The sequence below is a fragment of the Spea bombifrons genome, chromosome 7 (genome assembly GCF_027358695.1).
Source record: "Spea bombifrons isolate aSpeBom1 chromosome 7, aSpeBom1.2.pri, whole genome shotgun sequence".
NCBI lineage: Eukaryota > Metazoa > Chordata > Amphibia > Anura > Pelobatidae > Spea > Spea bombifrons.
Genome location: NC_071093.1, coordinates 36,223,156 through 36,246,578, shown reverse-complemented (window position 1 = coordinate 36,246,578; position 23,423 = coordinate 36,223,156). Strand labels below are relative to the sequence as shown.

The 23,423-nt window shown below is 41.2% G+C and overlaps 1 protein-coding gene across 2 annotated transcripts in view; it reads right to left on the bottom strand.

Moving 5' to 3' along the window:
- The window catches only part of ABCC1 (ATP binding cassette subfamily C member 1), a 40,114-nt gene that overhangs the window by 13,510 nt on the left and 3,181 nt on the right, over window positions 1-23,423 (bottom strand). For both annotated transcript variants that reach the window (XM_053471213.1, XM_053471214.1), the window contains exons 2-13: window positions 14,533-14,709; window positions 12,506-12,631; window positions 9,029-9,166; window positions 8,352-8,477; window positions 7,318-7,379; window positions 6,214-6,345; window positions 5,875-6,102; window positions 4,786-4,963; window positions 4,273-4,434; window positions 3,979-4,071; window positions 3,073-3,276; window positions 725-871 (exon numbers count right to left, since the gene is read on the bottom strand). In XM_053471213.1, coding sequence (XP_053327188.1) covers window positions 725-871; window positions 3,073-3,276; window positions 3,979-4,071; window positions 4,273-4,434; window positions 4,786-4,963; window positions 5,875-6,102; window positions 6,214-6,345; window positions 7,318-7,379; window positions 8,352-8,477; window positions 9,029-9,166; window positions 12,506-12,631; window positions 14,533-14,709 — 1,773 coding nt within the window. The remainder of the gene's footprint in view (window positions 1-724; window positions 872-3,072; window positions 3,277-3,978; window positions 4,072-4,272; window positions 4,435-4,785; window positions 4,964-5,874; window positions 6,103-6,213; window positions 6,346-7,317; window positions 7,380-8,351; window positions 8,478-9,028; window positions 9,167-12,505; window positions 12,632-14,532; window positions 14,710-23,423) is intronic.

The window sequence follows — 23,423 nt, the reverse complement described above, 5'->3', positions numbered from 1 at the left end:
CCTGGCTTGGCTGAATTACCCCATCCCCAGTTAAATGCCCCGCAGAAGATGTATTTGGCTGAACGCATCTCCCTGCACATAATGTACTAGTCATAAGTCAGCTCCAGTGCGCATGTATAAAGTCTTCCCGTCTATTTCAATGACAGCACTTTCCTGCCACTGATTGGCTACTTAAATTGTCAATCAGTGACAGGACATATTCCCATTGATTTCAACAGAAGTACTTTCCTGCCGCTGACTGACGGCTTCAAGCAGCCAATCAAAAATGCAGGATTGCGGAGGTAGAATTAAGATTTTGTAGCCTTGTGCAAGTGCTTTTTCTCTTGTTTTGTGCATTACACTAAACTAGTCACATGCACTTTAATATGCATTCTTCTTAAACAGTTTAAAAACAAATGCATTCTTTTTTAGTCTTTTGGATCAACAGCAACTAACAGATATAGGAAAGGCTGAACTTGATGGACAACTTTTTTTCAGCCTATGTAACTATGTAGCGAGGGGGTAAGGGACATTAGACCGCCTCTTTAACTAAAAACTTCTATCTAAGATCAGCATGTGTATTACATGAGCACGGTTATACCCCATATGTCCACAGCATGTTTTATTTGGAAGTATGAATATATGAAGAAGCAGTAGCGCCGATACATTAAGACATGCAACTTTACATTCGCAAGGAGGAGAAAATCTGCTCGGTTTTTGCACAAACATCCAAAGCCAGTCTTACCTGCACCATGCTGCTGATAACCATCGGCAACATGTTTAACGGGAACCTGAGAATATTAAACAAGGCCAACGAAACAAAAGCCTTTTCCGCATCCAGGACATTGCTCTTATCGATCAGAACATAAACCGCAAACGTCGACAAAGCAACCTGTGAAGAAAACAGAGCGGGTATTATGGCTACGTTGGATAGATCTGGTCGTCCGGACCCGCGCGCTTCTCTACAGCACTTTAGTTAGCCAGGAACAAGGGATTTATTCAGTAACCGGAGAGTACTGTTATTTAAATTGCGATAAATTGTTTTAACTCCCTGACTTTTGTATGCATCATTAAAGGCCATCTCACAGAATAAACCGCATTACGCAGGGCCACTCGGCACTCATGGCAGGAGAAGCCACTGGGTTCGACACTTAATGAATAACAAAACCGGGAAGTAGAAACGCTTACCCACCCGCTGAATAAACCCCTCTCAGGTTCCCTGGTTAATCACTCAATTATATATCCAGGTCACGTCTAGTCTTCTCTCATGAAAACCAAAGAACGCATAATGAAAGATAACCAGTATGTTTGTTTTGTTGGCACTAGAATGACAAACGTCACCAAACCACCAGGGTGCAAGTTGATACACAGATCATTGAGAAAGCCGTTATTCAACCAATACTTTGTAACCGAGAGGTAAGGAGTTAAAACATGGCTTCCCGTAACGCCTGCAAGAACACGACGGCAGATGGGAACCAGTCGGCCCATCCAGTCAGCCCATCGTTCCTGATGTAAAGACCCAAACCCCAGTCATGCGAGACATATAGTGAAAAGGACGCTCCAGCCTTTATACACACGGCAGAAGGTGGTCCCTCTGACTTATCGTAGTGTCCCTTTGGCAAATGCAGGGGATTCTGCAGAACCCATCACATGCATTTGCCCGTCTCATGCCCCTCAGCTAGTTGCCCTACAGGAAAGCTATACCCATTCTTTTAATGGAGCCGCTTCCCTGAGCTGATTGCCTGTCAGTGGCAACAAACATCAGACCATGGAGCAGGAGTGTAGCTGCGCAGGGCTTCCACTGCCATCATAGGTGCGCGTTTTATTTATTTTTTGCATTTCTGGAGTAGATGAATGTGCATTCTCCTTTACAAGGGGTGTCTGGGGTAGTTAACTGACCCTTTAATTTGGGTAAATTACCTAAATGACGCTTCACAGATTTTATTATGTAAAATACAGGGCCAAATTAAATTAAATCCACCAACATTATTATAATTATAATAAAAAACAGGGCAGATTTGACATTTACAAAGTAAAGGCTTCAAGGGACATGAGCAAACAATCTTCTTTAACCTATACACACACTTAAAGTTTGCTAAATAAAGCAGACGGTATTACACGCCACCGTGCGTCACCCTAACCATGTCCATGTAATACCGCAGAGTGTTCACGCATCGCTTTCACGCTGGAGTATCCACATTTAGACACGAACCCTCGCCTCCCCAGCCCAAATCCCACCACTCCACTTCAGAGTAAGGATGAGAGAAGACAGACGAGATAAAGTAAACATGAACCCAGCCCGAGTGAATTTTCCATTTACAACGTTCGCCTTATAAACACCTGTAACTGGAACAATACATATTTTACCCTAACTGGGGCATAATATATTTGTAAGGTTTCCTTACTAGTGGAAAAAAAAAATCTCTGAAGGGAATACATATTGTCCCTTTTAACTGTTGCATTGCAAAAACAGTGACTGGGCCCTGATCTGTATACAAGAAAGGATATAATTAATCACGTACGTTCATTGTAGTACCGTATACCTATCTAGGCTGCTACACACAATCAAATATATACATTGATCTTATGCGGCCATTGATATAGTGATAAAAGGGAGTGATCATGTTTAAGTGTGTATGTATGTATGTATGTATGTATGTTACAAAAGACCTAACACATGGGGAACAAACACGTTTGAAGCCAACATTAAACATTGTACAACACCATGTTTATTATAATTACCTATATATTCACCTTTCGTACCAAGTGCATGGGTGGCTTATTCATTAATCCCTAACTTTAGGGTGGAAACATCCATGACTGTATCTGTAGAGGGCAAACCGCTAAAAATATGGGTCATTTTGGTGTACAGCAATGGCACAGACCCCACAACTAAACTAACATAGCATAATATCAGCCCGATTTTAAGTATCATACGCAGCCAGTGAAATAGTCCTGTGTACTACAGGTGACTTCAACATCCAAAATAAAGCAACTAACAGCGTACAACCTCGCACGGCTGCTTCTCCGGTGTCCCGGGGCTGGAAGGTTCAAAGACTGGCATGAGTTGGTATAAGAACGTAGGTGACTTACTAGGAAAGGAGCGCAGACCCAGGTGAAGGTGCCCACGGCAGAGAGGTAAGCCGATTTCTTCAGCACTTTCAGCTCCTCCTGTCGGATTCCCAATACTTTCTCCTTAAAGGCCAATTCCCAGGCGTAAAGCTTCAACACTTTGATACCGTTTAATATTTCATTCATTAGCTTGATTCGGTTATCCTTGCATTTCATTTGGACCACCTAGAAAGGGGGCCATAAGTATAGAGTCAGCACGCAAGTCTTAGCAATCGCGATAGGCAACAAGAAAAGACCCTCTGCTATCTCACGCTTCATTAAAAGCTCACACTTTTGGGTAAACATATGATTTGGAATGCTAATTCCGGACTAATGCAGTGTCAATTATTCACATCTTTGCTTGGGAACATAAATATTAATGTATTACTATAAAAATGTTAAAGGAAAAATACGGTAAAACCAGCCAGAATCATGCCACTAGGGATAGGGTCCGAGAAAAACATAATTACAGCGCTTGCAATAAAATTAAAAGTTTTATTATTTGTACATATAAAGTGCTTCATGTTCAAAAGCGTATCGTTCATGTTGCCGCTGTCTGAGACAGAAAGCATTTTGTTGCAATGTATCAGAAGGAGGATGACCCGCGAACCCTTTTCCCTTCTGCATATAAAGAAAGTTTAATATGAGATCCCGTCCATGTACAGAAGATATTCTGAGTGTAACCGCAGCAAACTAAGTGGTTCCTTGTAAAACCATCAACCTGTTACCGGAGGAATCAGAGAGAGATAATGACAGAAACACCAACATACAGAGGGATTTTAAAGGCGGCTTCCGGATCTGCCTGTCTATTATATAAAACAAATAAAGCTGGACAGACTCCAGGGACCACTTATATAACCCCTGTATATATTATCTTATAATACAAACCTGGTACTTTTTAGTTTTCATCGCTATAACTGCATTCACAGGGACCAGAAGAATCATAACAGCAACGCCTGCCAATACGGATGGACCCAGGTTCTACAAGCAGAGGAACAAAAGACATTTGTGTTTAGTTATATAGTCCCACTTACTTTTTATTATTATTTCAATGCGTACATTTAAAAAGCAGACCTTTATAAGGAAAGTAATATTAATGACAATGCCAGCGACGTTTATGTTAATCCGTCTTAAGATGTCTTAGCACCGCAACATTACAGGTGGAAAGCTACAATTTCTTACCTGCCACAACAGGTAAAGAGCCAGAATGACCTGAAGTGGAGCAGACCAAATCATGTTTATGTATGTGGCCAAATCCATAAACCGCTGTGCATCAACGGACATAAGATTAACAATTTCCCCAATGGTGGAGGTACGCCTCGCAGAGTTACTTATCACTAGAGCCTAGAAGAAAGAAGAAAAAGGAGATAATACATGATGATCGTCTTATAAGAAATGTAAAGCTTTCTGTGGCAGACATCAGTGCTCCTGCAAACTCGTTCCGATCAGAGGCATTCTGCCTTTCCGCAGCTCAATACCAACTTGTTACCCATTGAGTACACTCAATGAGATCACTTCATAATTCTTGAGTGGCCTCATTCAAAACTTGCAACGTTAATGTTGGATATAGATATAGATATATATATATATATAGATATATATATATATATATATATAGATATATATATATATATATATATATATATGACAGGCATAGTATTTTCCACTTGCAACTTGTAAGATAGTGCCTCGTACCTTACGGTAAACCAGTCCGGTGACCGCGGATTTCAGTCTCATTCCAGTCACAAAGCAAATGTGAAAGTACTTGTGCAAGATGAGTGTTTGCAGACAGGCGCAGAAAAACAACAGAGCCGTGTACAAGTACCCCTGCCAGTTCGGTGCATTCTTATCTCCAACAAACTTTATAAGCAACCTGTATAAAATAAAATAAAAAATAAAAAAAAGTGTCTGATTGGCATTGGATCATTAAACAAGTTCTTACAGGCAACTAAACAGCAAGTAATATTAACACACAACAAATAGTGATACACATAAACGAAAGTAGGATAGAGACAAATTGGTGATAATAGTATTAAAAGTACTGAATTAAATAAAAAAAAACAGTTTTAATATAATCTCTAAATAAAACAATCAAATATTGTAATGACATCCAGTATAAATAACAAGTACTTGTTCTACGTCAAGACCACCGGCCGCGTTTCGATGACAGGCTTCTTCAGAGGTGACGTTTGGCCTGCACAAGCACTAGCCTGGCTAGGGATGGTGGTCGGATTAAATGTGCATTGGGTTCATAAATGGATAGTTCTTTGTTTTAGATAAATTAATTCTGCAGGGAATGTAGTAATTTAGAAATTATGTGGGATCATTTATTTCCACTCATCTTTATACAGAGGATATCCTGTCTTTTGGGCCAGCGATCCTTTGAATAGAGTGGGATGTCTGATTAGATTTTTTGCTGAGCATAGAAGAATTGTGGTACAGATGCTAACCGGCTAATGGAATTGCCAAAACACAAATAAAAATAGAAGTAATGATAAAAAATAACAATAAAAACAAGTAAAAACAGTGAAAACATAACGTTTGCTTTGAAGACATCTAAAATTCGAGAGCGCTAGCGTTTATCCCTTGTATAATATAATTATAAATTTTACAAGGTTTTTTTTAAAAAATTTCTTCTACTTATGCATCACCTACTAAACCTGCTCACACAGGCTATAAAAGGCATCAAACATTCTTATGCCCTACACACCTGCCCCAAAGGTTGTTTGAATAAGCAGTTTACTTTGCATCATTAAACCTCAGACATTTAGAGTTTGGTCTTACTTTAAGATTTCAGGTCCAGAAAACATAAGGACATCATGAATAAATTTGAAAAAGAAACTCATGAAGAAGTATGGGCCAAACGTTTTGTATAAAGCTTTGAAGAGGGATGGTTCGACTTCCTTCGGCTGTGGCTTCATGATCAGAGCCTCGGCTTCCTCGTGCACATCATCAGTTGAGTGAGTTTGCTTCTCTGGCTTCTTTGGAGAATACACCAGTTTCAAAGGTTGCCTAGAATATAAAGTATAAGCGTTAGACTACGCTGTACATAGTTCCGCATTCTCCTTGATTAACGTGTATTTATTTTGCAGGGATCACTCCTGTCTTATGGGTTAAACGCACTTTTTTGCCTTTAGGTATTCCTTTTCCCAATTTTTAGCCAATACAGGAACAACTTCAATGGATGTGTCTTCTTTGTTCAATGACCATAAATCTTTTGCTTCTAAAGGTCGTTTATATCCTTGAACCATCAAGCTAGATTAAAAAAAAAAAAATCTGAATTAGCTATCATTTGACACAATTTAGAAAAAGTTAAGCACACATATATTTTATGCAACAGGCTCTGACAAATTTGGTTTGGACCTAGGAGCCAGCCAAAAGATAGATGAGGATTTTTTTCCCCAATCATGTTTTTAGTTTCATAGATTTAACGTCTCAGTCATATCTCACTTCTAAGATGGTGCTCAACGATCGTATGTCCCACTCACTCTAACGCCAAACTCTCTTTCTGCTGCTCCATCTCCCAGACACCGCTAACCCCAGGTCCATTTCCCAGACACCCCTAACCCCGGGTCCATCTCTCAGACACCCCTAACCCCAGACCCATCTCCCAGACACCCCTAATCCCGGGTCCATCTCCCAGACACCCCTAACCCCAGGTCCATCTCCCATACATATATATACACACACACACACACACACACACGGCAGCCCTGGTCAGTGCACCCAGTGTCCTGCAGAACCAGAATGCCAGAAAGTGATTTCTTGTTTGGCGCCTGGGGTTTGTTGAGTCCTGGTATACAAAACTTTAAAAGTTCAACATTCTTCTATTTAAGGCATAGCCATGTTAAACATGCATTGACATAAGCCTAGGGCCTAGGGCCACTGGACAAGCGGGGCATCATGCAAGGCGGAACAGCAAGCACCGTGTAAGCCAACGGCAGCCTTAAATTGTAAATTAAACCCATCAGTGTTACAAGCTGGCTCTGCCAAGGGCCTGAGGATGTATTAATCATTCAAATATTTTAATAACCATCTGCAAACTACACAAAATAACCTTTGTTACACTATATTATATTTTCCACAACTATGTTTAGTCTATATCACGAGCCCGTAGTTTCCAGACATGCATATTGATAACATACAGATAAAAAAATGGAGCATTGACACTTTTCTACTATTTAACAAAATGCTTTATACCATGTTAAAACCCTTTAACTGTCTTACCTACTAATCCACCAGAATGTGATTTTAGAAAGAAAGGACGAACTCGCTTCTGGACACGGATTCTAAAAAAGTCAAAAGGAAGGGGAAAAGGGTATTTATTATACACACACTATATAGTCAAAATACAAAAAAAACACACACTATATAGTGATTGCAACTTTATAATAGAATTTGTTATAATGGGGTTCTCTTCTAAAGTGGATGTGTTCTGATCCAATATAAGTTAAATCCACGGTTCAGCAGTTATATCTTCAGCGTAGTTACTGCAACATCTTTCATCTGCTTAGCACATTTTGCTCAAGTTTCGTGAACTTATTTAAACGCCAGGGTAATGTTTTTAGAAGGGAGGACTTCTTCTCGTCCACCCACACAAATTCCATTCCCACCAGTCACCGTTACAGGAAAATGCAAGTTTCTGCTTCAAACTAACAAAATTGGAAACTCGTAGCGAATAAACTATTAAAGCATTCAGGATTTTTTTTTTACATGTAGCAAATTGGCATAAGCCTAGGATACTGTGTTTTTCATGCCTTTGTTTAAATTAAAAATTGTAGATCAATCAGAAACAATGTTCCTTCACCGTACGGGAGGCTCCTCTTATCAGGCGGCCCCCTTTGGCTGTACTTTCAACCCCAGCAGCCAAGTCCAGGACTGAACCCAGTCTCTGCCCATCTGGCAAAATGGTACACTTGCCACTAATGGCCCCATCATATAAGAAACCAAGACCTTGAGCGCTGTCCCCCCTATGTCAACAGATAGGTGCACGCAAGAGATCCAATGGATTACTCTGAAAATATTTGACCAGATTACATAATAAAAAAAAAAATATTTAGAAGTAGGGCTTTGATATTCATGAACTGTTATTAGCAATTATGTTTTCATTGTTAAATTCAGATGGAGTAGAAACAGCACATTTTTGTACAAAAGCTTCAGGACATGGTATATTATAAGACAAAAATACCCTATTAATCAGATTTGCAATTTCAAAAATTACAAGCTCACTGGAAGATGAACTCTTCGGTATTATAACTCACCGGATCATTGACTCTTTCGGAGAAGAGAGGAGGTCGGTCTGGAAAGGCAGCCAATATCAGCTCTACCAAGATCAGTGCAAAGTATGTATAGAATGTGGCGTCCCTAAATACATCTATTCTGACATCCTAAATATGTAAAGAAACAAAAAACATGATTTTAATGCTTTTGCCCAAGCTTTTGTGTATTTTCTATGAACATATTACTCTGTAGCCCCTAAACATATAAAATATACATTTTTAAGCAAAATTCTTTCCTAATAGAAAAAAAAATAATGTTAACTTATAGACAGAATTTATGATCTATAACTGCAGACCAAACTACTCTGTTGTCATGGAAGCATCTTTTCCGGAATAGTTATTTACCCCAAAACACACTACGCTCTTTGTTTTTTTTTCTTCTTCATTGTGTTTCAAATGTATAAAAAAAAAAAAAAAAATTATAATTTCGGCATCGATTCAAAATAGCAATAGAAACGGACTGCATTTGACAAGTTGAACAACGGCTACCAGCTTTCAACACCAATAATCACGCAGACAATTTCACATTTAAATATATATTTAAGTATAAAACATTCATTCAATCACCCAGACTACCAGCGCAGTCATTAATGAGAACACAAAATAAAATACATTTATTAAGTACATTTAGATAAAGATGATAAGGTAATCGCACTCACCGGTTTTAAGGCGTTTATAACTTTGGACCTAAAGATTATCGTGGCACATAGCACAGCTATAATCCAAAAATTCAACATCAGACCCGAAGACTGCACTCCTTTGATCCGCTCGTACTGGACTAAAAAGGTGGCTAGCAGCTAAAATAGACAATAAAGACAATATGGGTATATATCAGTAGCTAAAACACATCCGCTAGACCAAAATGCTTTAACATTTAAATGAATTTTAAACATAGTTTGTTTAAACAGATTTAAACTTGTGTTGTAATGAATGGGTGGGGGGCAGTAGTAATGTGTATCATAGTATAGGGTCTTAGTGGCAGCACAGCAGTCATTGACACTATAAACCTTGAGGAACACAATGCCCTTTTGGTATCCAATCTACAAGGACAGGAAAGAAAACAAAGGAAAGCTTCTGCCCCCGACAATGGCTTTATCGCGGAATAGCACGGGTCCCAGCGGCCTTGCAGAGCGTCTCACATCAAGCTGTCTGCAGAGCATTTGGCAGCTAGAGGGAGAGACATGTCAAAAACATAAAAAATGCTGCTGCATCTTAAATCTCCTAAAAGCCTCCATAGTTTGCGCAGCATTTTATGCTTTATGACCCGAGATAAACTTCTTGCACAGTAATTACATCTGGGGGTACGGGGGATTTTGCATTGGCGTGTATCCTTCAAATAGTTAAAAGTCACGCTGGCTGCTTGGAAGCGCTGTGCTTGTACGTGGAAGGTACCACGTGGCACACAGAATCCTATTCATCTTCGGTCAAAACATACACTGCCAGTTACATGCACCTCTAAGGCTACGGATTTCCGAGAATACGGGGATGTATTTTGCCAGCCGTCACTCGTATTGCTCACTAATAACCCAGAACACACTTTTTTTTGTTAGCAAATGAGAAGTGATCGGAAAGCCTATGGCACCAAAGCGGGCTTGGAAACGATAAAGAACTGCTAAAGAATCTTAAATGAGTTTGCAAACGCACACAACGCTAATATAATGTGCTGCATCACCCTAGAGGGAAACGTTAATGCACACGGTAGCTAAGAGGTCCTTAAAGTCCTGTGACACCCCCTTAAAAATGCAAGAGGCAATCTGTACAATATATAATATGCATTTATCCCACCCCCACAGCTATAATTTGACCCAATACATCATATTACTTTCATCATTATATTTTTACCACCAGTCAGCTCCAGAGTTGGCTTGGTTAAGACTCAGTCAGTAGATCTAAAAGTTCCGTAGCTGCAGCTTCTCCCTAAGGTAGCTATTAAATGAATGTATATGAAAGTACTTTCATATGCATTCATTGTCCGGGGAGCTCCCTAGGACACTGGGGTATCCCACTAAGAAACATACACACTTTGATTTTGAGATAGCTCGGTGATACGCTTTAAAGCCAACGAGAGATAGAATAGTAAACATTAAAAACAGAAAAAACCAGCAGGTGCATAAAAATCCCAGGAATGCCACGAATGTCATCTTCTTGCTTTTCTTTAGAGAAGACATTTTAAGCCTGAAAGCAAAAACACTTATTTTCAAAGTAACATTTTCTATAAAAGCAGAAGTCAATGATTTCAATAAATCATTTTGCTTTTTCTAAATAACCTTGGCTATTTTCATGAAGTAATGTTTGTTTGTGGAGTTGGAATCCTTCTCCAGGCTGCTAAATGAAACACAATGGGTTTACTGTATTCCATGTAACAGACGGGCCGGGCAAGCCAGTTCACGCACCAGGACAATGAGAATTGTCTGGGACCGGAATGGCTTCAGCCCTTCATCCCTAGAGACATTCTTCAGAATACCCAAGGGGACTCGTGTTTGAGGACGACGGGTCAGCACCATTAATGCTTGTTTTTCCTGACTTTGTCCCAGATTGGATCATGCCACGCAACGGAGTTTGAGATTGCTTTCACTGTGGGTGCATGTTTGCCCGGTTTATTTCTGCACCAACAAGAGCAGATGACATAAAAAAAACAGTACAGGACAAACATTTTAGGCAGGTGTGAATAAAAAGCTTTAAAAATATTAACGTGTTAAAAAAAAAAAAAACTATCATTTAAAAAAATAAGAAATGTGTGAACAGAGGAAAAATCCAAATCAAATCAATATTTGGCGTGACCCTTGTCTTCAAATCAGCATCAATTGTTGTAGGTACACTCGCACATAATTTTTTAAAGGCACTTGGAGAACCAATTACGGTTCTTCTGTGGATTTTGACAGCCTCAGTTACTTCTCTCTCTTCCTGTTATCCCAGGCAGACTCGATAATATTGCGATCAGGGTTCTGTGGGGGCCATACCATCACTTTCAGGACTCCTTGTCCTTCTTTACACTGAAGATAGTGACTTTGGCTGTTTTGGGTCATGCTGCAGAGAAGATTTGGGGCCAAATAGATGCCTCCCTGATGGTATTACATGATGGATAAGTATCTGCCTGTACTTCTCAGCATTGAGGAGACCATTAATTCTGACCAAATCCAAAACTCCATTTCCAGAAATGAAGCTGCAAACGTGCAAGGAACCTCCACCACGCTTCACTGTTGCCTACAAAGAGTCATTGTAAAGATCTCCAGCCCTTGGGCGTACAAACTGCCTTCTGCTACAGCCAAATATCGACTCATCAGTACAGAGCACCTGATGCCATTTTTCTGTGTTTTTGTCAATAGCCGAGTGTCTTGGCCTTGCTTCCACATCGGAGGCATGGCTTTTTTGCATGCGAGTCTTCCATGAAGACCACTTCTGACCAGACTTCTTTGGGCGGTATACCAGTGTCCCATTGTGTCTACAGTCCTCAACATTGCCCATTTCTTTGTGTACCTTCAAAAGAGCTTGGACAGAACATCTGGAAACCCCTGCCTGCCTTGTAATTTCTGCCTGGGAGAGACCTTGTGTCTTGTTGCTGTGCTCGGTCTTGCCGTGGTGTAACCTTGTTAGCGGGTTTGGCTGTTCCACGCCGTTTTTTCCTCCTACACGGCCGTTTCTGTTTCAGTTAATGATTTGTGTTTCAACATACATATGAAATTGATGATTATTATCTGTTTGGGATAATTGTTTAATCACGCACCTAACTATAAACCTACAAAATCTCTGACTTTGTGCAAATGTACGTAGAAATATTGATGCCGTTTTTAAGGCAAAGAGGGGGCGGGGGTCACACAAAATATTGATTTTATTCCATTCAACCCCTTTTGTTAAATGATAAAACTAAACTATTAACATGTCTATTTTTGAAAACATTCTAACGTTACAGCAGTTGTTCACACCCGCCTAAAAACCTCTACATAGTACTGTAATTCAAGACACAATAACAAGTCCCTGGGTAATGCACCTTTCCCATTCTAATGTTTTGTCAAACAAATTCATTCATAGGTTGAGTTTCAGCCTCCTGATTCCACCAAAATAAACTTTCCTAAAGAAAGTGGCCATCAATTGTATGACTAAGGATACAAGGGGTGTCCGAAACAAGTACCACTTACCATCGTTATACCGAGAACCGTGGGGCTCACAACAAAAACAGGAGCTCGATAAATACTTTGACTCCTTTCCCAGAAAGAGTAGAAGAGATCTGCCCAGCAGACGAGCCATAAGAAGAAGCCCAAAGCCTAAGGAGAAAACAGAGATCTAACGTGAGAACTTCAGAGAACGCTTCTGCAGATAAATGGAGTACAGGCAAACATAACAATGTTAAAGGGGGAAACTCTCACCAAAATGCTTTATTACTATCAGATTGAAAATGTGTTTTCTTTTTAAAAACAGTTTTTGCATCATTTTCTACCAGACAACAGCATATTAGCCATTTGTAAGAGTTCTAGCTCTGTTATCTTAGACTTTAGCTCTCCTAGACAAATAGCCCCTTATCATACATACCACCTGTGGTGACCAAAATAGCTGGATTTAATCACCCAGCTACTAATTAATGTGTATGGACTAACGGACTTCCTTAGCAGTGCCATAAAGAGTCAGCTCAGTGAGAGTAGGGAAAGTCACCTAAAATATCACATGAAGCAGAGTAAGCAATCAGAGCATATCCACCGATGGACACCATTAATGAGACGTCTGTGTGACCGGAGAGGGTGCTCAACCCTAAGGTTTGGTCAGAACCTGCAAATAAATATACAGAAGGGGAGCGCAGCCCAAATAGCATAAAAGACGTACACATTCAGATCCTCGGGTTACTGCTGGAATAATAAGGACCAATATGTACACAAAACAGCACAAGAAATCAGTGAACACTATTAAATAATAAAAGCACGCACACCTAAGGCATAAATATTGGGGACTCTTTCTGTATTTTTATGGATATTTGCGGGTTCTGACCAAACCTTAGAGCGTCTCATTAATGGTGTCCAGAGAAGGCTTCAAATTGTTTGAGAGTTTTTGAATATTTGCTAGGAGTGTACTGAATTCTTGCTGTGTTGTGTAATTATTACCAGCAACCCTGGAATCTGAATGTGTATGTCTTTTAAACTATCACATGACTGACAATGGCCTCCAGGTCTGCAGATAAAGAGTTTATTGGAAGAAATGTAATTGTATTCACTGCCATTTATTGTCCGACACATTAAAGTGCTCTGCAAGCTTCCCGAAGAAGCAACTCCATCTCCTGTACCGGCACATGTATAAAATATTACTAGAAGGTGACAAAGAACAAACAAAAACATTTCGCTACATTAAACCAATCTTTATGCTACATAAAAATAAAGCCGCTGCAAAGGTGGACTTTTCCTAACATTGAACTTAAGCATCATTAATCTTTTAAATCGGTGACAGCGTGCGTTTCCTGGTGACGTCCGCGGCTCATCCTTCCTCCTAACAAACAGAACATCCGAAATGTACCATGAAACAAGCCAAAAGCGAGCAGGCTGCAACACAAACCTACACAGAGCGTTTCGATGAATTCTGAATTTTACAATAATCCTCTAATCACAGCATGGCAACTATCAGCACCTGCTTTTGTGTCCCATGACAATTAAGTGTTCCAGGAAAAAAAAAAGAAGTGTGTGTGTAGGTGTGTGTATGTGCGTGTCTAAGTGAATAAGGCAACATTTTACATGATTAAAGAATCATTGGGGTTGGGTGTTCAGCTCTACTATTAATGAGGTTATTTAAGATCATAAGATGTGCCCGACATATCACATGGTTAGTAGGGATGGAAGTCGATGGGGACATCAAATATGATTAGTGGCAACTCCTGCAGAAACACAACCCAGGAGGTTTGCCTGGTGAAGAAATATTTTGTTGCATAAACGATGCCTTATTGACTTCTAATAAAGAAAGGTAATATCGCCTCTCCCCAGCCCCAGGCCATCTGGAGTGAACTGGTTACCCACTCACAGTCCAAATCACAAGGACTTCTCTGCAGCCGGCAATCATGAATGGAGAATTCTTGCATGACTTTTGAAGAAGAAAGGAGGGTCGCACCCAGACAAAAAGAAACTATAGTTGGAGGTTTAATTGTATTCAAATCACACGTGGAGCTAGGATTAAGAATAAGAAGACTCACGGTTTTGGCCTTGCTGAGAGGTGACATTTGTATGTAACCCTGGTCGTTGCGTTGGAGGTATAAAGCATAGAAGGGTAAACACAGCCAGAGGTAGATGCACGGGATCCATACCAGGACCGTGTTTTGGAAGCACTTGGTGAAATCTGGGTTTTCTGTGTACCAGGTAAGATTTGCATCCTGAAAAAAATAAGCAAACAGTGGTTTGAAGGAACATTTTTCAGAAAAAGAAACACAGGTGAATCTAACCCGCAGGCCACGGACCAGCCGTTTAGAGGTTAGAGCACTAGCTGCAGCCGGCTAAAGGGAGAGACATAAAAATAAACATTCACATAAAACAGTTGTAGAGTACGCATAACGTCCAACGGGTGGCGTGGAGAGAAACACAGCTAGGGGGCACGGCTGTAATAAGACATGGTATGCGACTTGGTCACCTCTGTAACTGAGAAGGGCATTTGGGTTTATTTACTAAACGGAGCGTTGTGCTGTCAACCCTCTCGCTTCACTACACATTATGAAGGAGCAACGCACGTTCCTGGTGCAGAAACATCTTTAATGTTTATACTGTATATGCATACGAGAGCTGAGAGGTCCCTTTAAATCACTTGGTCCCCTTGAATACACGTGGAGGGGGATTCTGTTATAGAATACTTTTGCAACAACAAGCAGGTGGCGTCCGGCACAGGAACATGCGCCAGCGGATCACGGCACAAACACGCTCAGCCGCACAAGGCCCTTTTCATCAGAACAGTTTTAGCAGATCTCGAGGATCTGGCCGACATCCAGATAGCCGCTGTGGCTTTTTCATCACTGGCGTGAATGCCGTTCAGATTGAGCTTTTCCTGGAAGGGGCCACACACACACAGGAGCGTTTCTGCTTAGTCACGCTGCGTCGAGTCTCCACAAACACACAAAACATACCCCTCTGCTACTCACGCTGCTCACACACGCGGAGCATTCCCACTCCGTAGCACTTCAATACGGTGCTTAGCAAGATTAAGGAGACGTTCCCTCCACAACATGCACTTTCATGAAGAGGATAGCCAAGGCGTTCCTTTTCATTACCCATGGGGGAAATCTGCAGAACCCCCTCCATGCATGTGTCCCCTTCCCGCTCTAGTATTGCATGTGAACAATCCGGACTGGGTTCTAGATTCAGAGGCCGAGCGTATGAGTGGAAAACGCCTGAAGTGATTTGTTGGACCACAGAGGATGAGGGCCGCTGCAATGCCAGGGCTGCAGTTTCCACATTCAGAAGGTCACTATTCCCCCTCCCCCCATTTTATAAAAAATGCATATTAAAGCACCTCTAAAGTACTTTAACATACACTTTATATACAGAGACTGTTTTTAAAATAAATAACAGAAACATCCACCTCTTACAACGACAGATGAGTAGATTAACGGGGACTATTCTGACAGCGTAAACAACATTCCCAGGGGGTTTAGTTTCAAACCCAGCCATAAATCAGACGTGACCATGCCTTTTAAAAATTTATAAAAAAAACAAAAAAAAAAAAAAAAAACAAGCACGCGTGTAACAGAATACAGGCGCGTCCAACATTCACCGATATACACGCAAAAAGCACAATTCTCCTGCATAGAACGTAGTCATATAGATATTATTGGCGGTGTGTACCGGACCCAGGCACGGTGTATGCGTATGACGTGGGAGCAGGTAACCTGAGCCCGGGGCCCCACCATGAACCCGGTGACCTGTGCCTCGTGTCTGCCGGATCCGGGGGCCCCGCTTCCTGCAGCAGGGAACAGAAAAGCCGTTTGGAGCCGGCGAGTTCTCCTCAGCTCGCAGCTTTACACGCGAATCAGCAGCTTTTATTCACACAGTCCGTACAAAACCGACAAAACCAGCAAAGCATTACATTTTACCAATTGTACAGCGCTGTGGCATATGATGGCGCTATATAAAACAAATAATAAATAATAATTTTAAGCCTTTATTTTCTTTCACAATCGAAGCAAACTGTTTTGGCAAAACTACAAAAGAGATACATATATATATATTATATTTAACCTATAAACTGCCCTATCAACAAAGAATGTTCAGTAACCATTTGGGTGCCAGGGGTCGGGTGCTGCTATTTATACTGTTGGTTTTTCCACCCCTTTCTAACATAACCACTTATAAATCAATCATATATTACGATATAATAATAATAATAATAATATTGAAACATAGTCGCAAATCGGGTAACATTTGCAAGTAACAATGACATGTGCAAAATGTTACGGCACGTTGTGTAAGAGCTGTTATACCCGGCATACTTTTAACATCCCCTTAAATAATCTCGACGGAATGACTCGGCATTCTTTCTTTCTCGGTGAGGCCATCCACTTTAAACCCGGCTCAAGTTTAGTTGGGGGGGGGGGGAGGAGATCACGTTTTGTACACATGCCACACGAGCAGAAACGGGCTAGAGATGAGGATCAGGCCTGGCATGGGTCAGCGGTCACACACTATATAGTATGTGTGTGATATATACTATATCACACACATACTATGAAAGATGGGCAGCGCGGTATGAGGTATTTCTGTAACAAACCAAGCAATGAATGTAACTGCCAGATATTAAAAAGAACATGGGGGGCATATAATTTTACACAAAATGTAAAATAAACAAATAAATAAAAACTGTGTTCCCTGTGCCAGTAACCAGAAAAACCATTTGCTTGATACGGCAGACTCCACCCGAGTCACTTCTTCGACATAAACCCCAACCTCGATGACAATAACTTTATTACACTCAGTCTAAAAGGTTTTGTAAAGCTTTGGGCCAACAACGCACAGTGAATTAAAACAAAAAAAATCTAAAACCGAAGCATTTTCTGGACTACTTCCAGCAGCCAGGCTGCGGATGATGGGAAGCGTAGTCTGCCAAGACACGCATTAGAGAAATTCCAGCAGCAGCTAGGCCAGAGAGAACGAGGAACCTGCTATAAAAGGGCAGGAAGCAGCGACCGCAGGCAGCCGCGTGTCCCCAAATCAGCATGTCCTCATCTGAACCAGCAGGCCTAATCCGTCCCAACAGGACAGTCGCTGGCCGAGGCCACCGCTCAGCGCAGTTTGGACAGAGGTACTGGCCGACAGACCTCTCCACGCTGCCGTGTGTGCTAACCCCTTAAGGTCCAGTACTCAACTGTCACAACCACCCAGGTCTCAACCTATATTGAGGAATACTGATGCTTTTAAAAGGGCCAGACTGCTGAAGGCATATACCGGCAGAAAACTTTTACAACACCTTCTCTGATAGAAGACAATGTTATTTTTCAACTGGGTTTTTTTGTAGTTGTCCGCCTGACCGCTCTTGGGCAGCAGACGCGCGACGATGATGCGGGCACGTGTCTCAGCCAATAAGCTGGCAAAGCTTAAGAGCTCATTTGGTAGAGGGGATTTTAAGTAGATGCCCCTCTATTGATCTAGGTTCTCTACTGATCTATGATCTGTCGGCAACCAGATCATTGCCTGCAAGGAGGCCGTGCTGGCTGAGAAAACAAACTGGGGGTCTGCACAGTCATTCATATGCCCCCCGCTGCCTTTCCCACTCACAGGTGCAATCACTAAAGCACCCAGTGGCCCCATCCATGCAATCAGAGGTTAAATACGGCTCTCCTGTTTTTGTGTTAGTAACAGAACCAACATGGTGGCACAGAAGACTATAATCCAATTAGTTCTGCAATAATCCTTGTGTTTATAGGTAAATAGAGGGAAGATTTCAACACTTAATTTCACCAACGTTACTGTGTGCTATACAGACCCATCCGGGTGCATTTCCTGAAAGAAGGAGTGCTTTGCCCTGCATGATGCATAACATTAATCTCACTAATTTAACAATGCAGTATCCAGGGCCAGCTTTACCTGTCTTATAGAAGTTACTCACCTGGGGAGTTCAAAAAGAGGAAAGGTTACACGTGTATGGAACATATAATAAGAAAGAACCTGGGGTGATTGTAATGTGTATGAGAACGGCTGATAAAAGGAATAGTCGCATTAAGAATTTATAAGCTTAAATCCACGAGCCCAGATGTTCTAGCGACTCCCCTGCGTTCACTCAGAACAGGTGTGGGTCTTAAACGAGACGTACAGATCGGGATAAAACATTGTAGCAAAGGGTTCAGGGTTAAATGCCAAAAGGTGCCAATTGCTAGTAGAACTGATAGAAACAGGGAGACTCGTCACTAAGTAATAGTAGGCCAGTTACCTATTCATCTTTATAGTATTTGCTCATTGGCAAGAAAAATAATTTTCCAACTAGTCTGAAATTCGAAGAGGCAGAGATTAAACAAATAGCTCAGCGGAAACCCGACACATCCCTGGCATGTGTTACACCATCAGAGGCAATTATAATCCACCAAGATCTGATAACCACGTTCAGGTTTGCTGCGGTTTCATCATATAGGACCAGCATGTCTGCCAAGAAGAAAATGTAAATCCTTAGCAGCAGGCAAGCCCTTTGTTGAAGCAAACAGATAGTACGAGCATCGAGGAGGCATGTGCAGGAGTCTAAAGGGACCCAATGCTTAATCTCACACCTCTATACGATTCACATCCATGTACCTTATCACTATAGGGTTAAAGGGTCACTCCAGCAATCATATGCACTTTAATGGATGTGATGGGGAAAATCCCCACCACCCAGGATCTGCCCTCTTACCCTGTCCAAGCTCCCACAAGCTTTCAATGTTTGGCTGCAACATATAGAATAGCTCTACTATATTAAATTACTTGGCCCGGTATAATATACAATGTATCGGTGAATCAGTGTTATTGCTTCAATGTCTCCTCATCCATTGAACGATACATTATACACCTCTCCCGCCAATTCTCCCTTTACTTAATAAACCCCAGCGTGCTAGACAACGCAGGCAGATGTCACATCCTCGCCTGTAAGGTGACACAAAGTAAAGATAAAGCGCTGGAAAATCCAGAAGCCAAGCGCTTATCTGTATTATCACCACTTCATGTAAACAGGCTTATCACAAAGCAATTAGCAGCTAACAGAAGCTTTTCAAGGCCAAATTCTGGTAACAATGACACCTGTTCACCTGCTTTACAACACTGCTGGAAACAAGCATTTGGCTGAGATGGAAGCAAGTGCTTCTAATAGTAAGAACCTGCACAGCCACACGGCATTTACCTCCGGTACACGGAAATCCTCACCACACACCTTCTTCTGGTTTTCATATAGTTAGTAAAGCAACAGAATGCAAAAGGAAAAAGAGGAAAAGCAGGCAACATTGGCCAGGGGTTAAGTCCAGCGACCTGCCATTAAATTACTCCTAGAAGGCATACCCTTACTTAATGGTCATTAAACGGCATCACTAATCTGCCCATTAATGAAGAACAGCACTCATGAGAAGCCACCATCAAAAAAAAAACTTTACCTACACAAGTATTTTCCTGTAAAACAGCAATAATGGAATAAAATAGAATAAAGGAAAAAAAATCCTGGAGGTTATTCAATTATCAAACATATCATTAATAGTATAAGTGGGGGAGCTGGTTGGGAAACGGGGCTCCTAGGAGATCCGTCGCTAAAAGCAGAGCTTCTTCTGTAAGGACAGGGGGGTTCCATATGACCCGGCTACGGGTGATTTCATGAAAGGCATCTATTTTACGGCGCACTTTTATACTTCTGAATTAGCCGTGCCTCTCGTTTACACGGATTTGCTGCATGGTCACCTTCTCCTTAGATCAGCCCATGTCAAGCACATTGGATGAGAAGGTAGGTTTATCAGTAACTTTACTCTGTAGCTGCAGACTTCTTACAAGCTTCTCGATCGTAGAACGGTGGCAGGTGGTTATCCGGTGGCTGACAAAAGCGGTTTCTCATTTCCTCAGCAGCCACGAGACACTCCCAGCCATCAACGAGATGCACACCCAGCCAAGGTTCTTCTGAAGGACACGTAAAAGCAACAAAAGAACCAAGAACATATAAGGCAGCATTACTCCATGTGAGGAAACCCAACTTCCTTTCAGCATCATGCGTGACCCTCGAACACCTTCAATCAGTTCATCCTCTTCACTTCTGAACTCTGCAAACTCCAGGAATAGATGTGGATGAATTCAGTATCTTTCAGAGGCTAATGAGTTATGTTCTTGGTGGCAGCCTTTCAGGACTATTAACTTCACACAATCAGTTTATGCAATTATACAAAACTCAGTGTCTGGGGGCATAAATAAAACAGGGGGCATGCTAGGGGTTTATAGAAGCATCACAGATTACAAAGAGCAGAAAGAAGAGGGGAAGGTGAGGGGGGCATGTAAAATAATGCATATTAAAGTAATTACAAAATCCTTTAATATGCTTTGGTCAGGCACCAGATTTTTTGAACTATGCCTTATGCAGAGCAACTTAGTGCCCGTTGCAGGAGAAACATATGCCACGGTTGGGCCGCCATCTTCCACTTTAATTAATAAACCTCTTTGTAGATGTGATGTCATAGTCTAACATTCTGCTTTTTATAGATTCTAGCCAACCCTCCCCAAACAGTAACTCGCTTGGAAAATTATCTTCGAACAAAAACAGCCCTCAGAGCTGGAAGCACTTTGAAACTGTGCAAACGGTAAATGGGTGAAAGAAGTATTTATTCGTTGTATCCTAACGCAGGGAAATCTGTGAATCTGTGGTACAACCTCCTAATAAACCAGTGCTACAAACACATTACAATAAAAAAGGCAATAACTATACAGTATAGTAACCTTATCCCTCTAGTCTGTGATAAGCGTAGCCTTCACGCAAGGTATTCCCAGATACATTTATATCTTACAGCAGAGATGTTTGGAGAGATTCCAGCGCGGGGAACCCATCTAAGAACGTCAGAGACGAAGCACTTCCCCAGGAAACATCTGCACATCGCTACTAGCTCCTCAGATCCACTGCTTACAGCAAGCAATGTATCTGCCCTAATCCCGATCCCACCCCATGTCCCCCATCTGAACCCAGCGCCCTATGCCGGGGTACACTATTCCTTACATGGGAAAGGAGACTTTTGGCCCATAGTATTATATTATAGCCCTATATTACAGAACTATATGAAATTCAAAAGCCCATCATCTTCTTCATCCACACAGAGAACGCCTCTTGGATCACGCACAAGCACCTCTAATCATCTCATCTATCCGCTCGACACCAAAGTGAAAAGTAACGACGCTTATCCCACTTCAATAAATCCAAAACATCTACAGGGAGCAACAAAAAATCCCCAAAAACGAAGTCTGCAGTAAATATGGAAGCCATGGCTAGCTGGCTCCTGGCGTTTGTACAGCATGTAATGGGAGTTGTAGTCCTGCGACAGCTGTTACCCCCTCTATACACCGTGATCTCTATTTACAGCGCCAGCGGCTTGGAGAGATTCTACTTTTTTCCGTAATGGGAAATAATATTTTATGCTGTTTTTAACGTATATTCCATCACTTTATTGCTGGCGTATTCTGCGTTTCTGTCGTGTCCTGGTACATAGCAGCTCTTGTTTCTTAGCGGTCAGCTGTCCGTGGCCTTTTATTACAGAAGTAAAGAGAGCAAAGCCGGTGTATTCAGCTTTCAGCAGAACGAGCCACCGACAGACCCCGGCCGCCAGCTCAGCATTCAATCTGCACTTTCTAGAGCAGCTTTCCTCTTCACGCTTCCAAAAGTAAACAAATACGGGGATCCCAAAATACCGACAACAGCTTTCCCCAAAGAAAATTACATTTTAATATAGAAATAAAAGATAATAAATAATAATAAGTATTCTTTAAAGCGGTGCTGTATGGGGAATTAGACGGCTCGCTAAATCAAATTTTTTTTTTAAAAAAAGCATATTTTATTACCATTTAGTTTTTTAAGGTTCTGAGATAATATTAAAAAAAATAAAAAAAAACAGCACTACCCAACTTCCATCAATACCAAAATCCTAAAACTTGGAATTATTCAGCGCCAAAGTATATGATAAACTTCCAGGAACAGAAGTCAGTTTTATTTTAATGGCGGGGTTGATAAAGGGAACAGCCTCCCAGCAGAGGGAATTTAAACATGCAGGCAAAACTATCCTAAATCTAAGACGAGACCAAGGACTGATTGAGGCTTGAGTCCAAAAGGTTCCTATCTGCAGTCAAATTATGTGTTTACAACGCTGTGAATGACTAAAATAACCAATATAATGCGTGTCCTCTGTGCTCCCACGTGCGCGGCTATGCCCGATAAACCCGAGGATTGAGCAACAAACAAAACAATTGCTTAAAGACTATTTGAATATTATATGAATCAGATTCATTGACGATAATTATAGGAAAGGATTACAGATATAATAAGTCCAGATTTACGTAACCAGGCAGGAAGAACCCCAGCCTTCGAGCTAAATGCCGATAATTAATACGGTCACTAACGAGACCGGTTTAATCTTAACATGCACGGTACGGATGTAAGGGTATCCTGAATCTAAGACGAGACCCAGGACTTGTTCTGATCAGCCTTCAAACTTTACGTTAATAACCTTATAACTAAAGCGAAATACATCAGACAGGGCTGGAAAAAATACTAATAAATTATGGGCGCTATATAACTATAATAATAATAAATTCTGTAAGTTCCATCTTGGGCCCTGGGTTGGTATAACCATACAAACCAATAAAGCCACCGCTTAGCTCTCCAACGATGACACAGACATTAAATCACCGTAAATGTGAGGACATATACACTGAATTCCTTACTTTATGGATAATTAGTCTCTTTATCACTAAGTTAAAAAGACTATATATAAAATTTTTCCCTTAGGGTACCTAAAACATAGAGCCAGCCACGTGGAAGCTCAACCCAGCCAATGTTTGCCCTTCACACCGGTTGTGAGGTCATTGAAGTCATCAAATAAACCACTAAAGGTTGGGTTATACAGAAAGA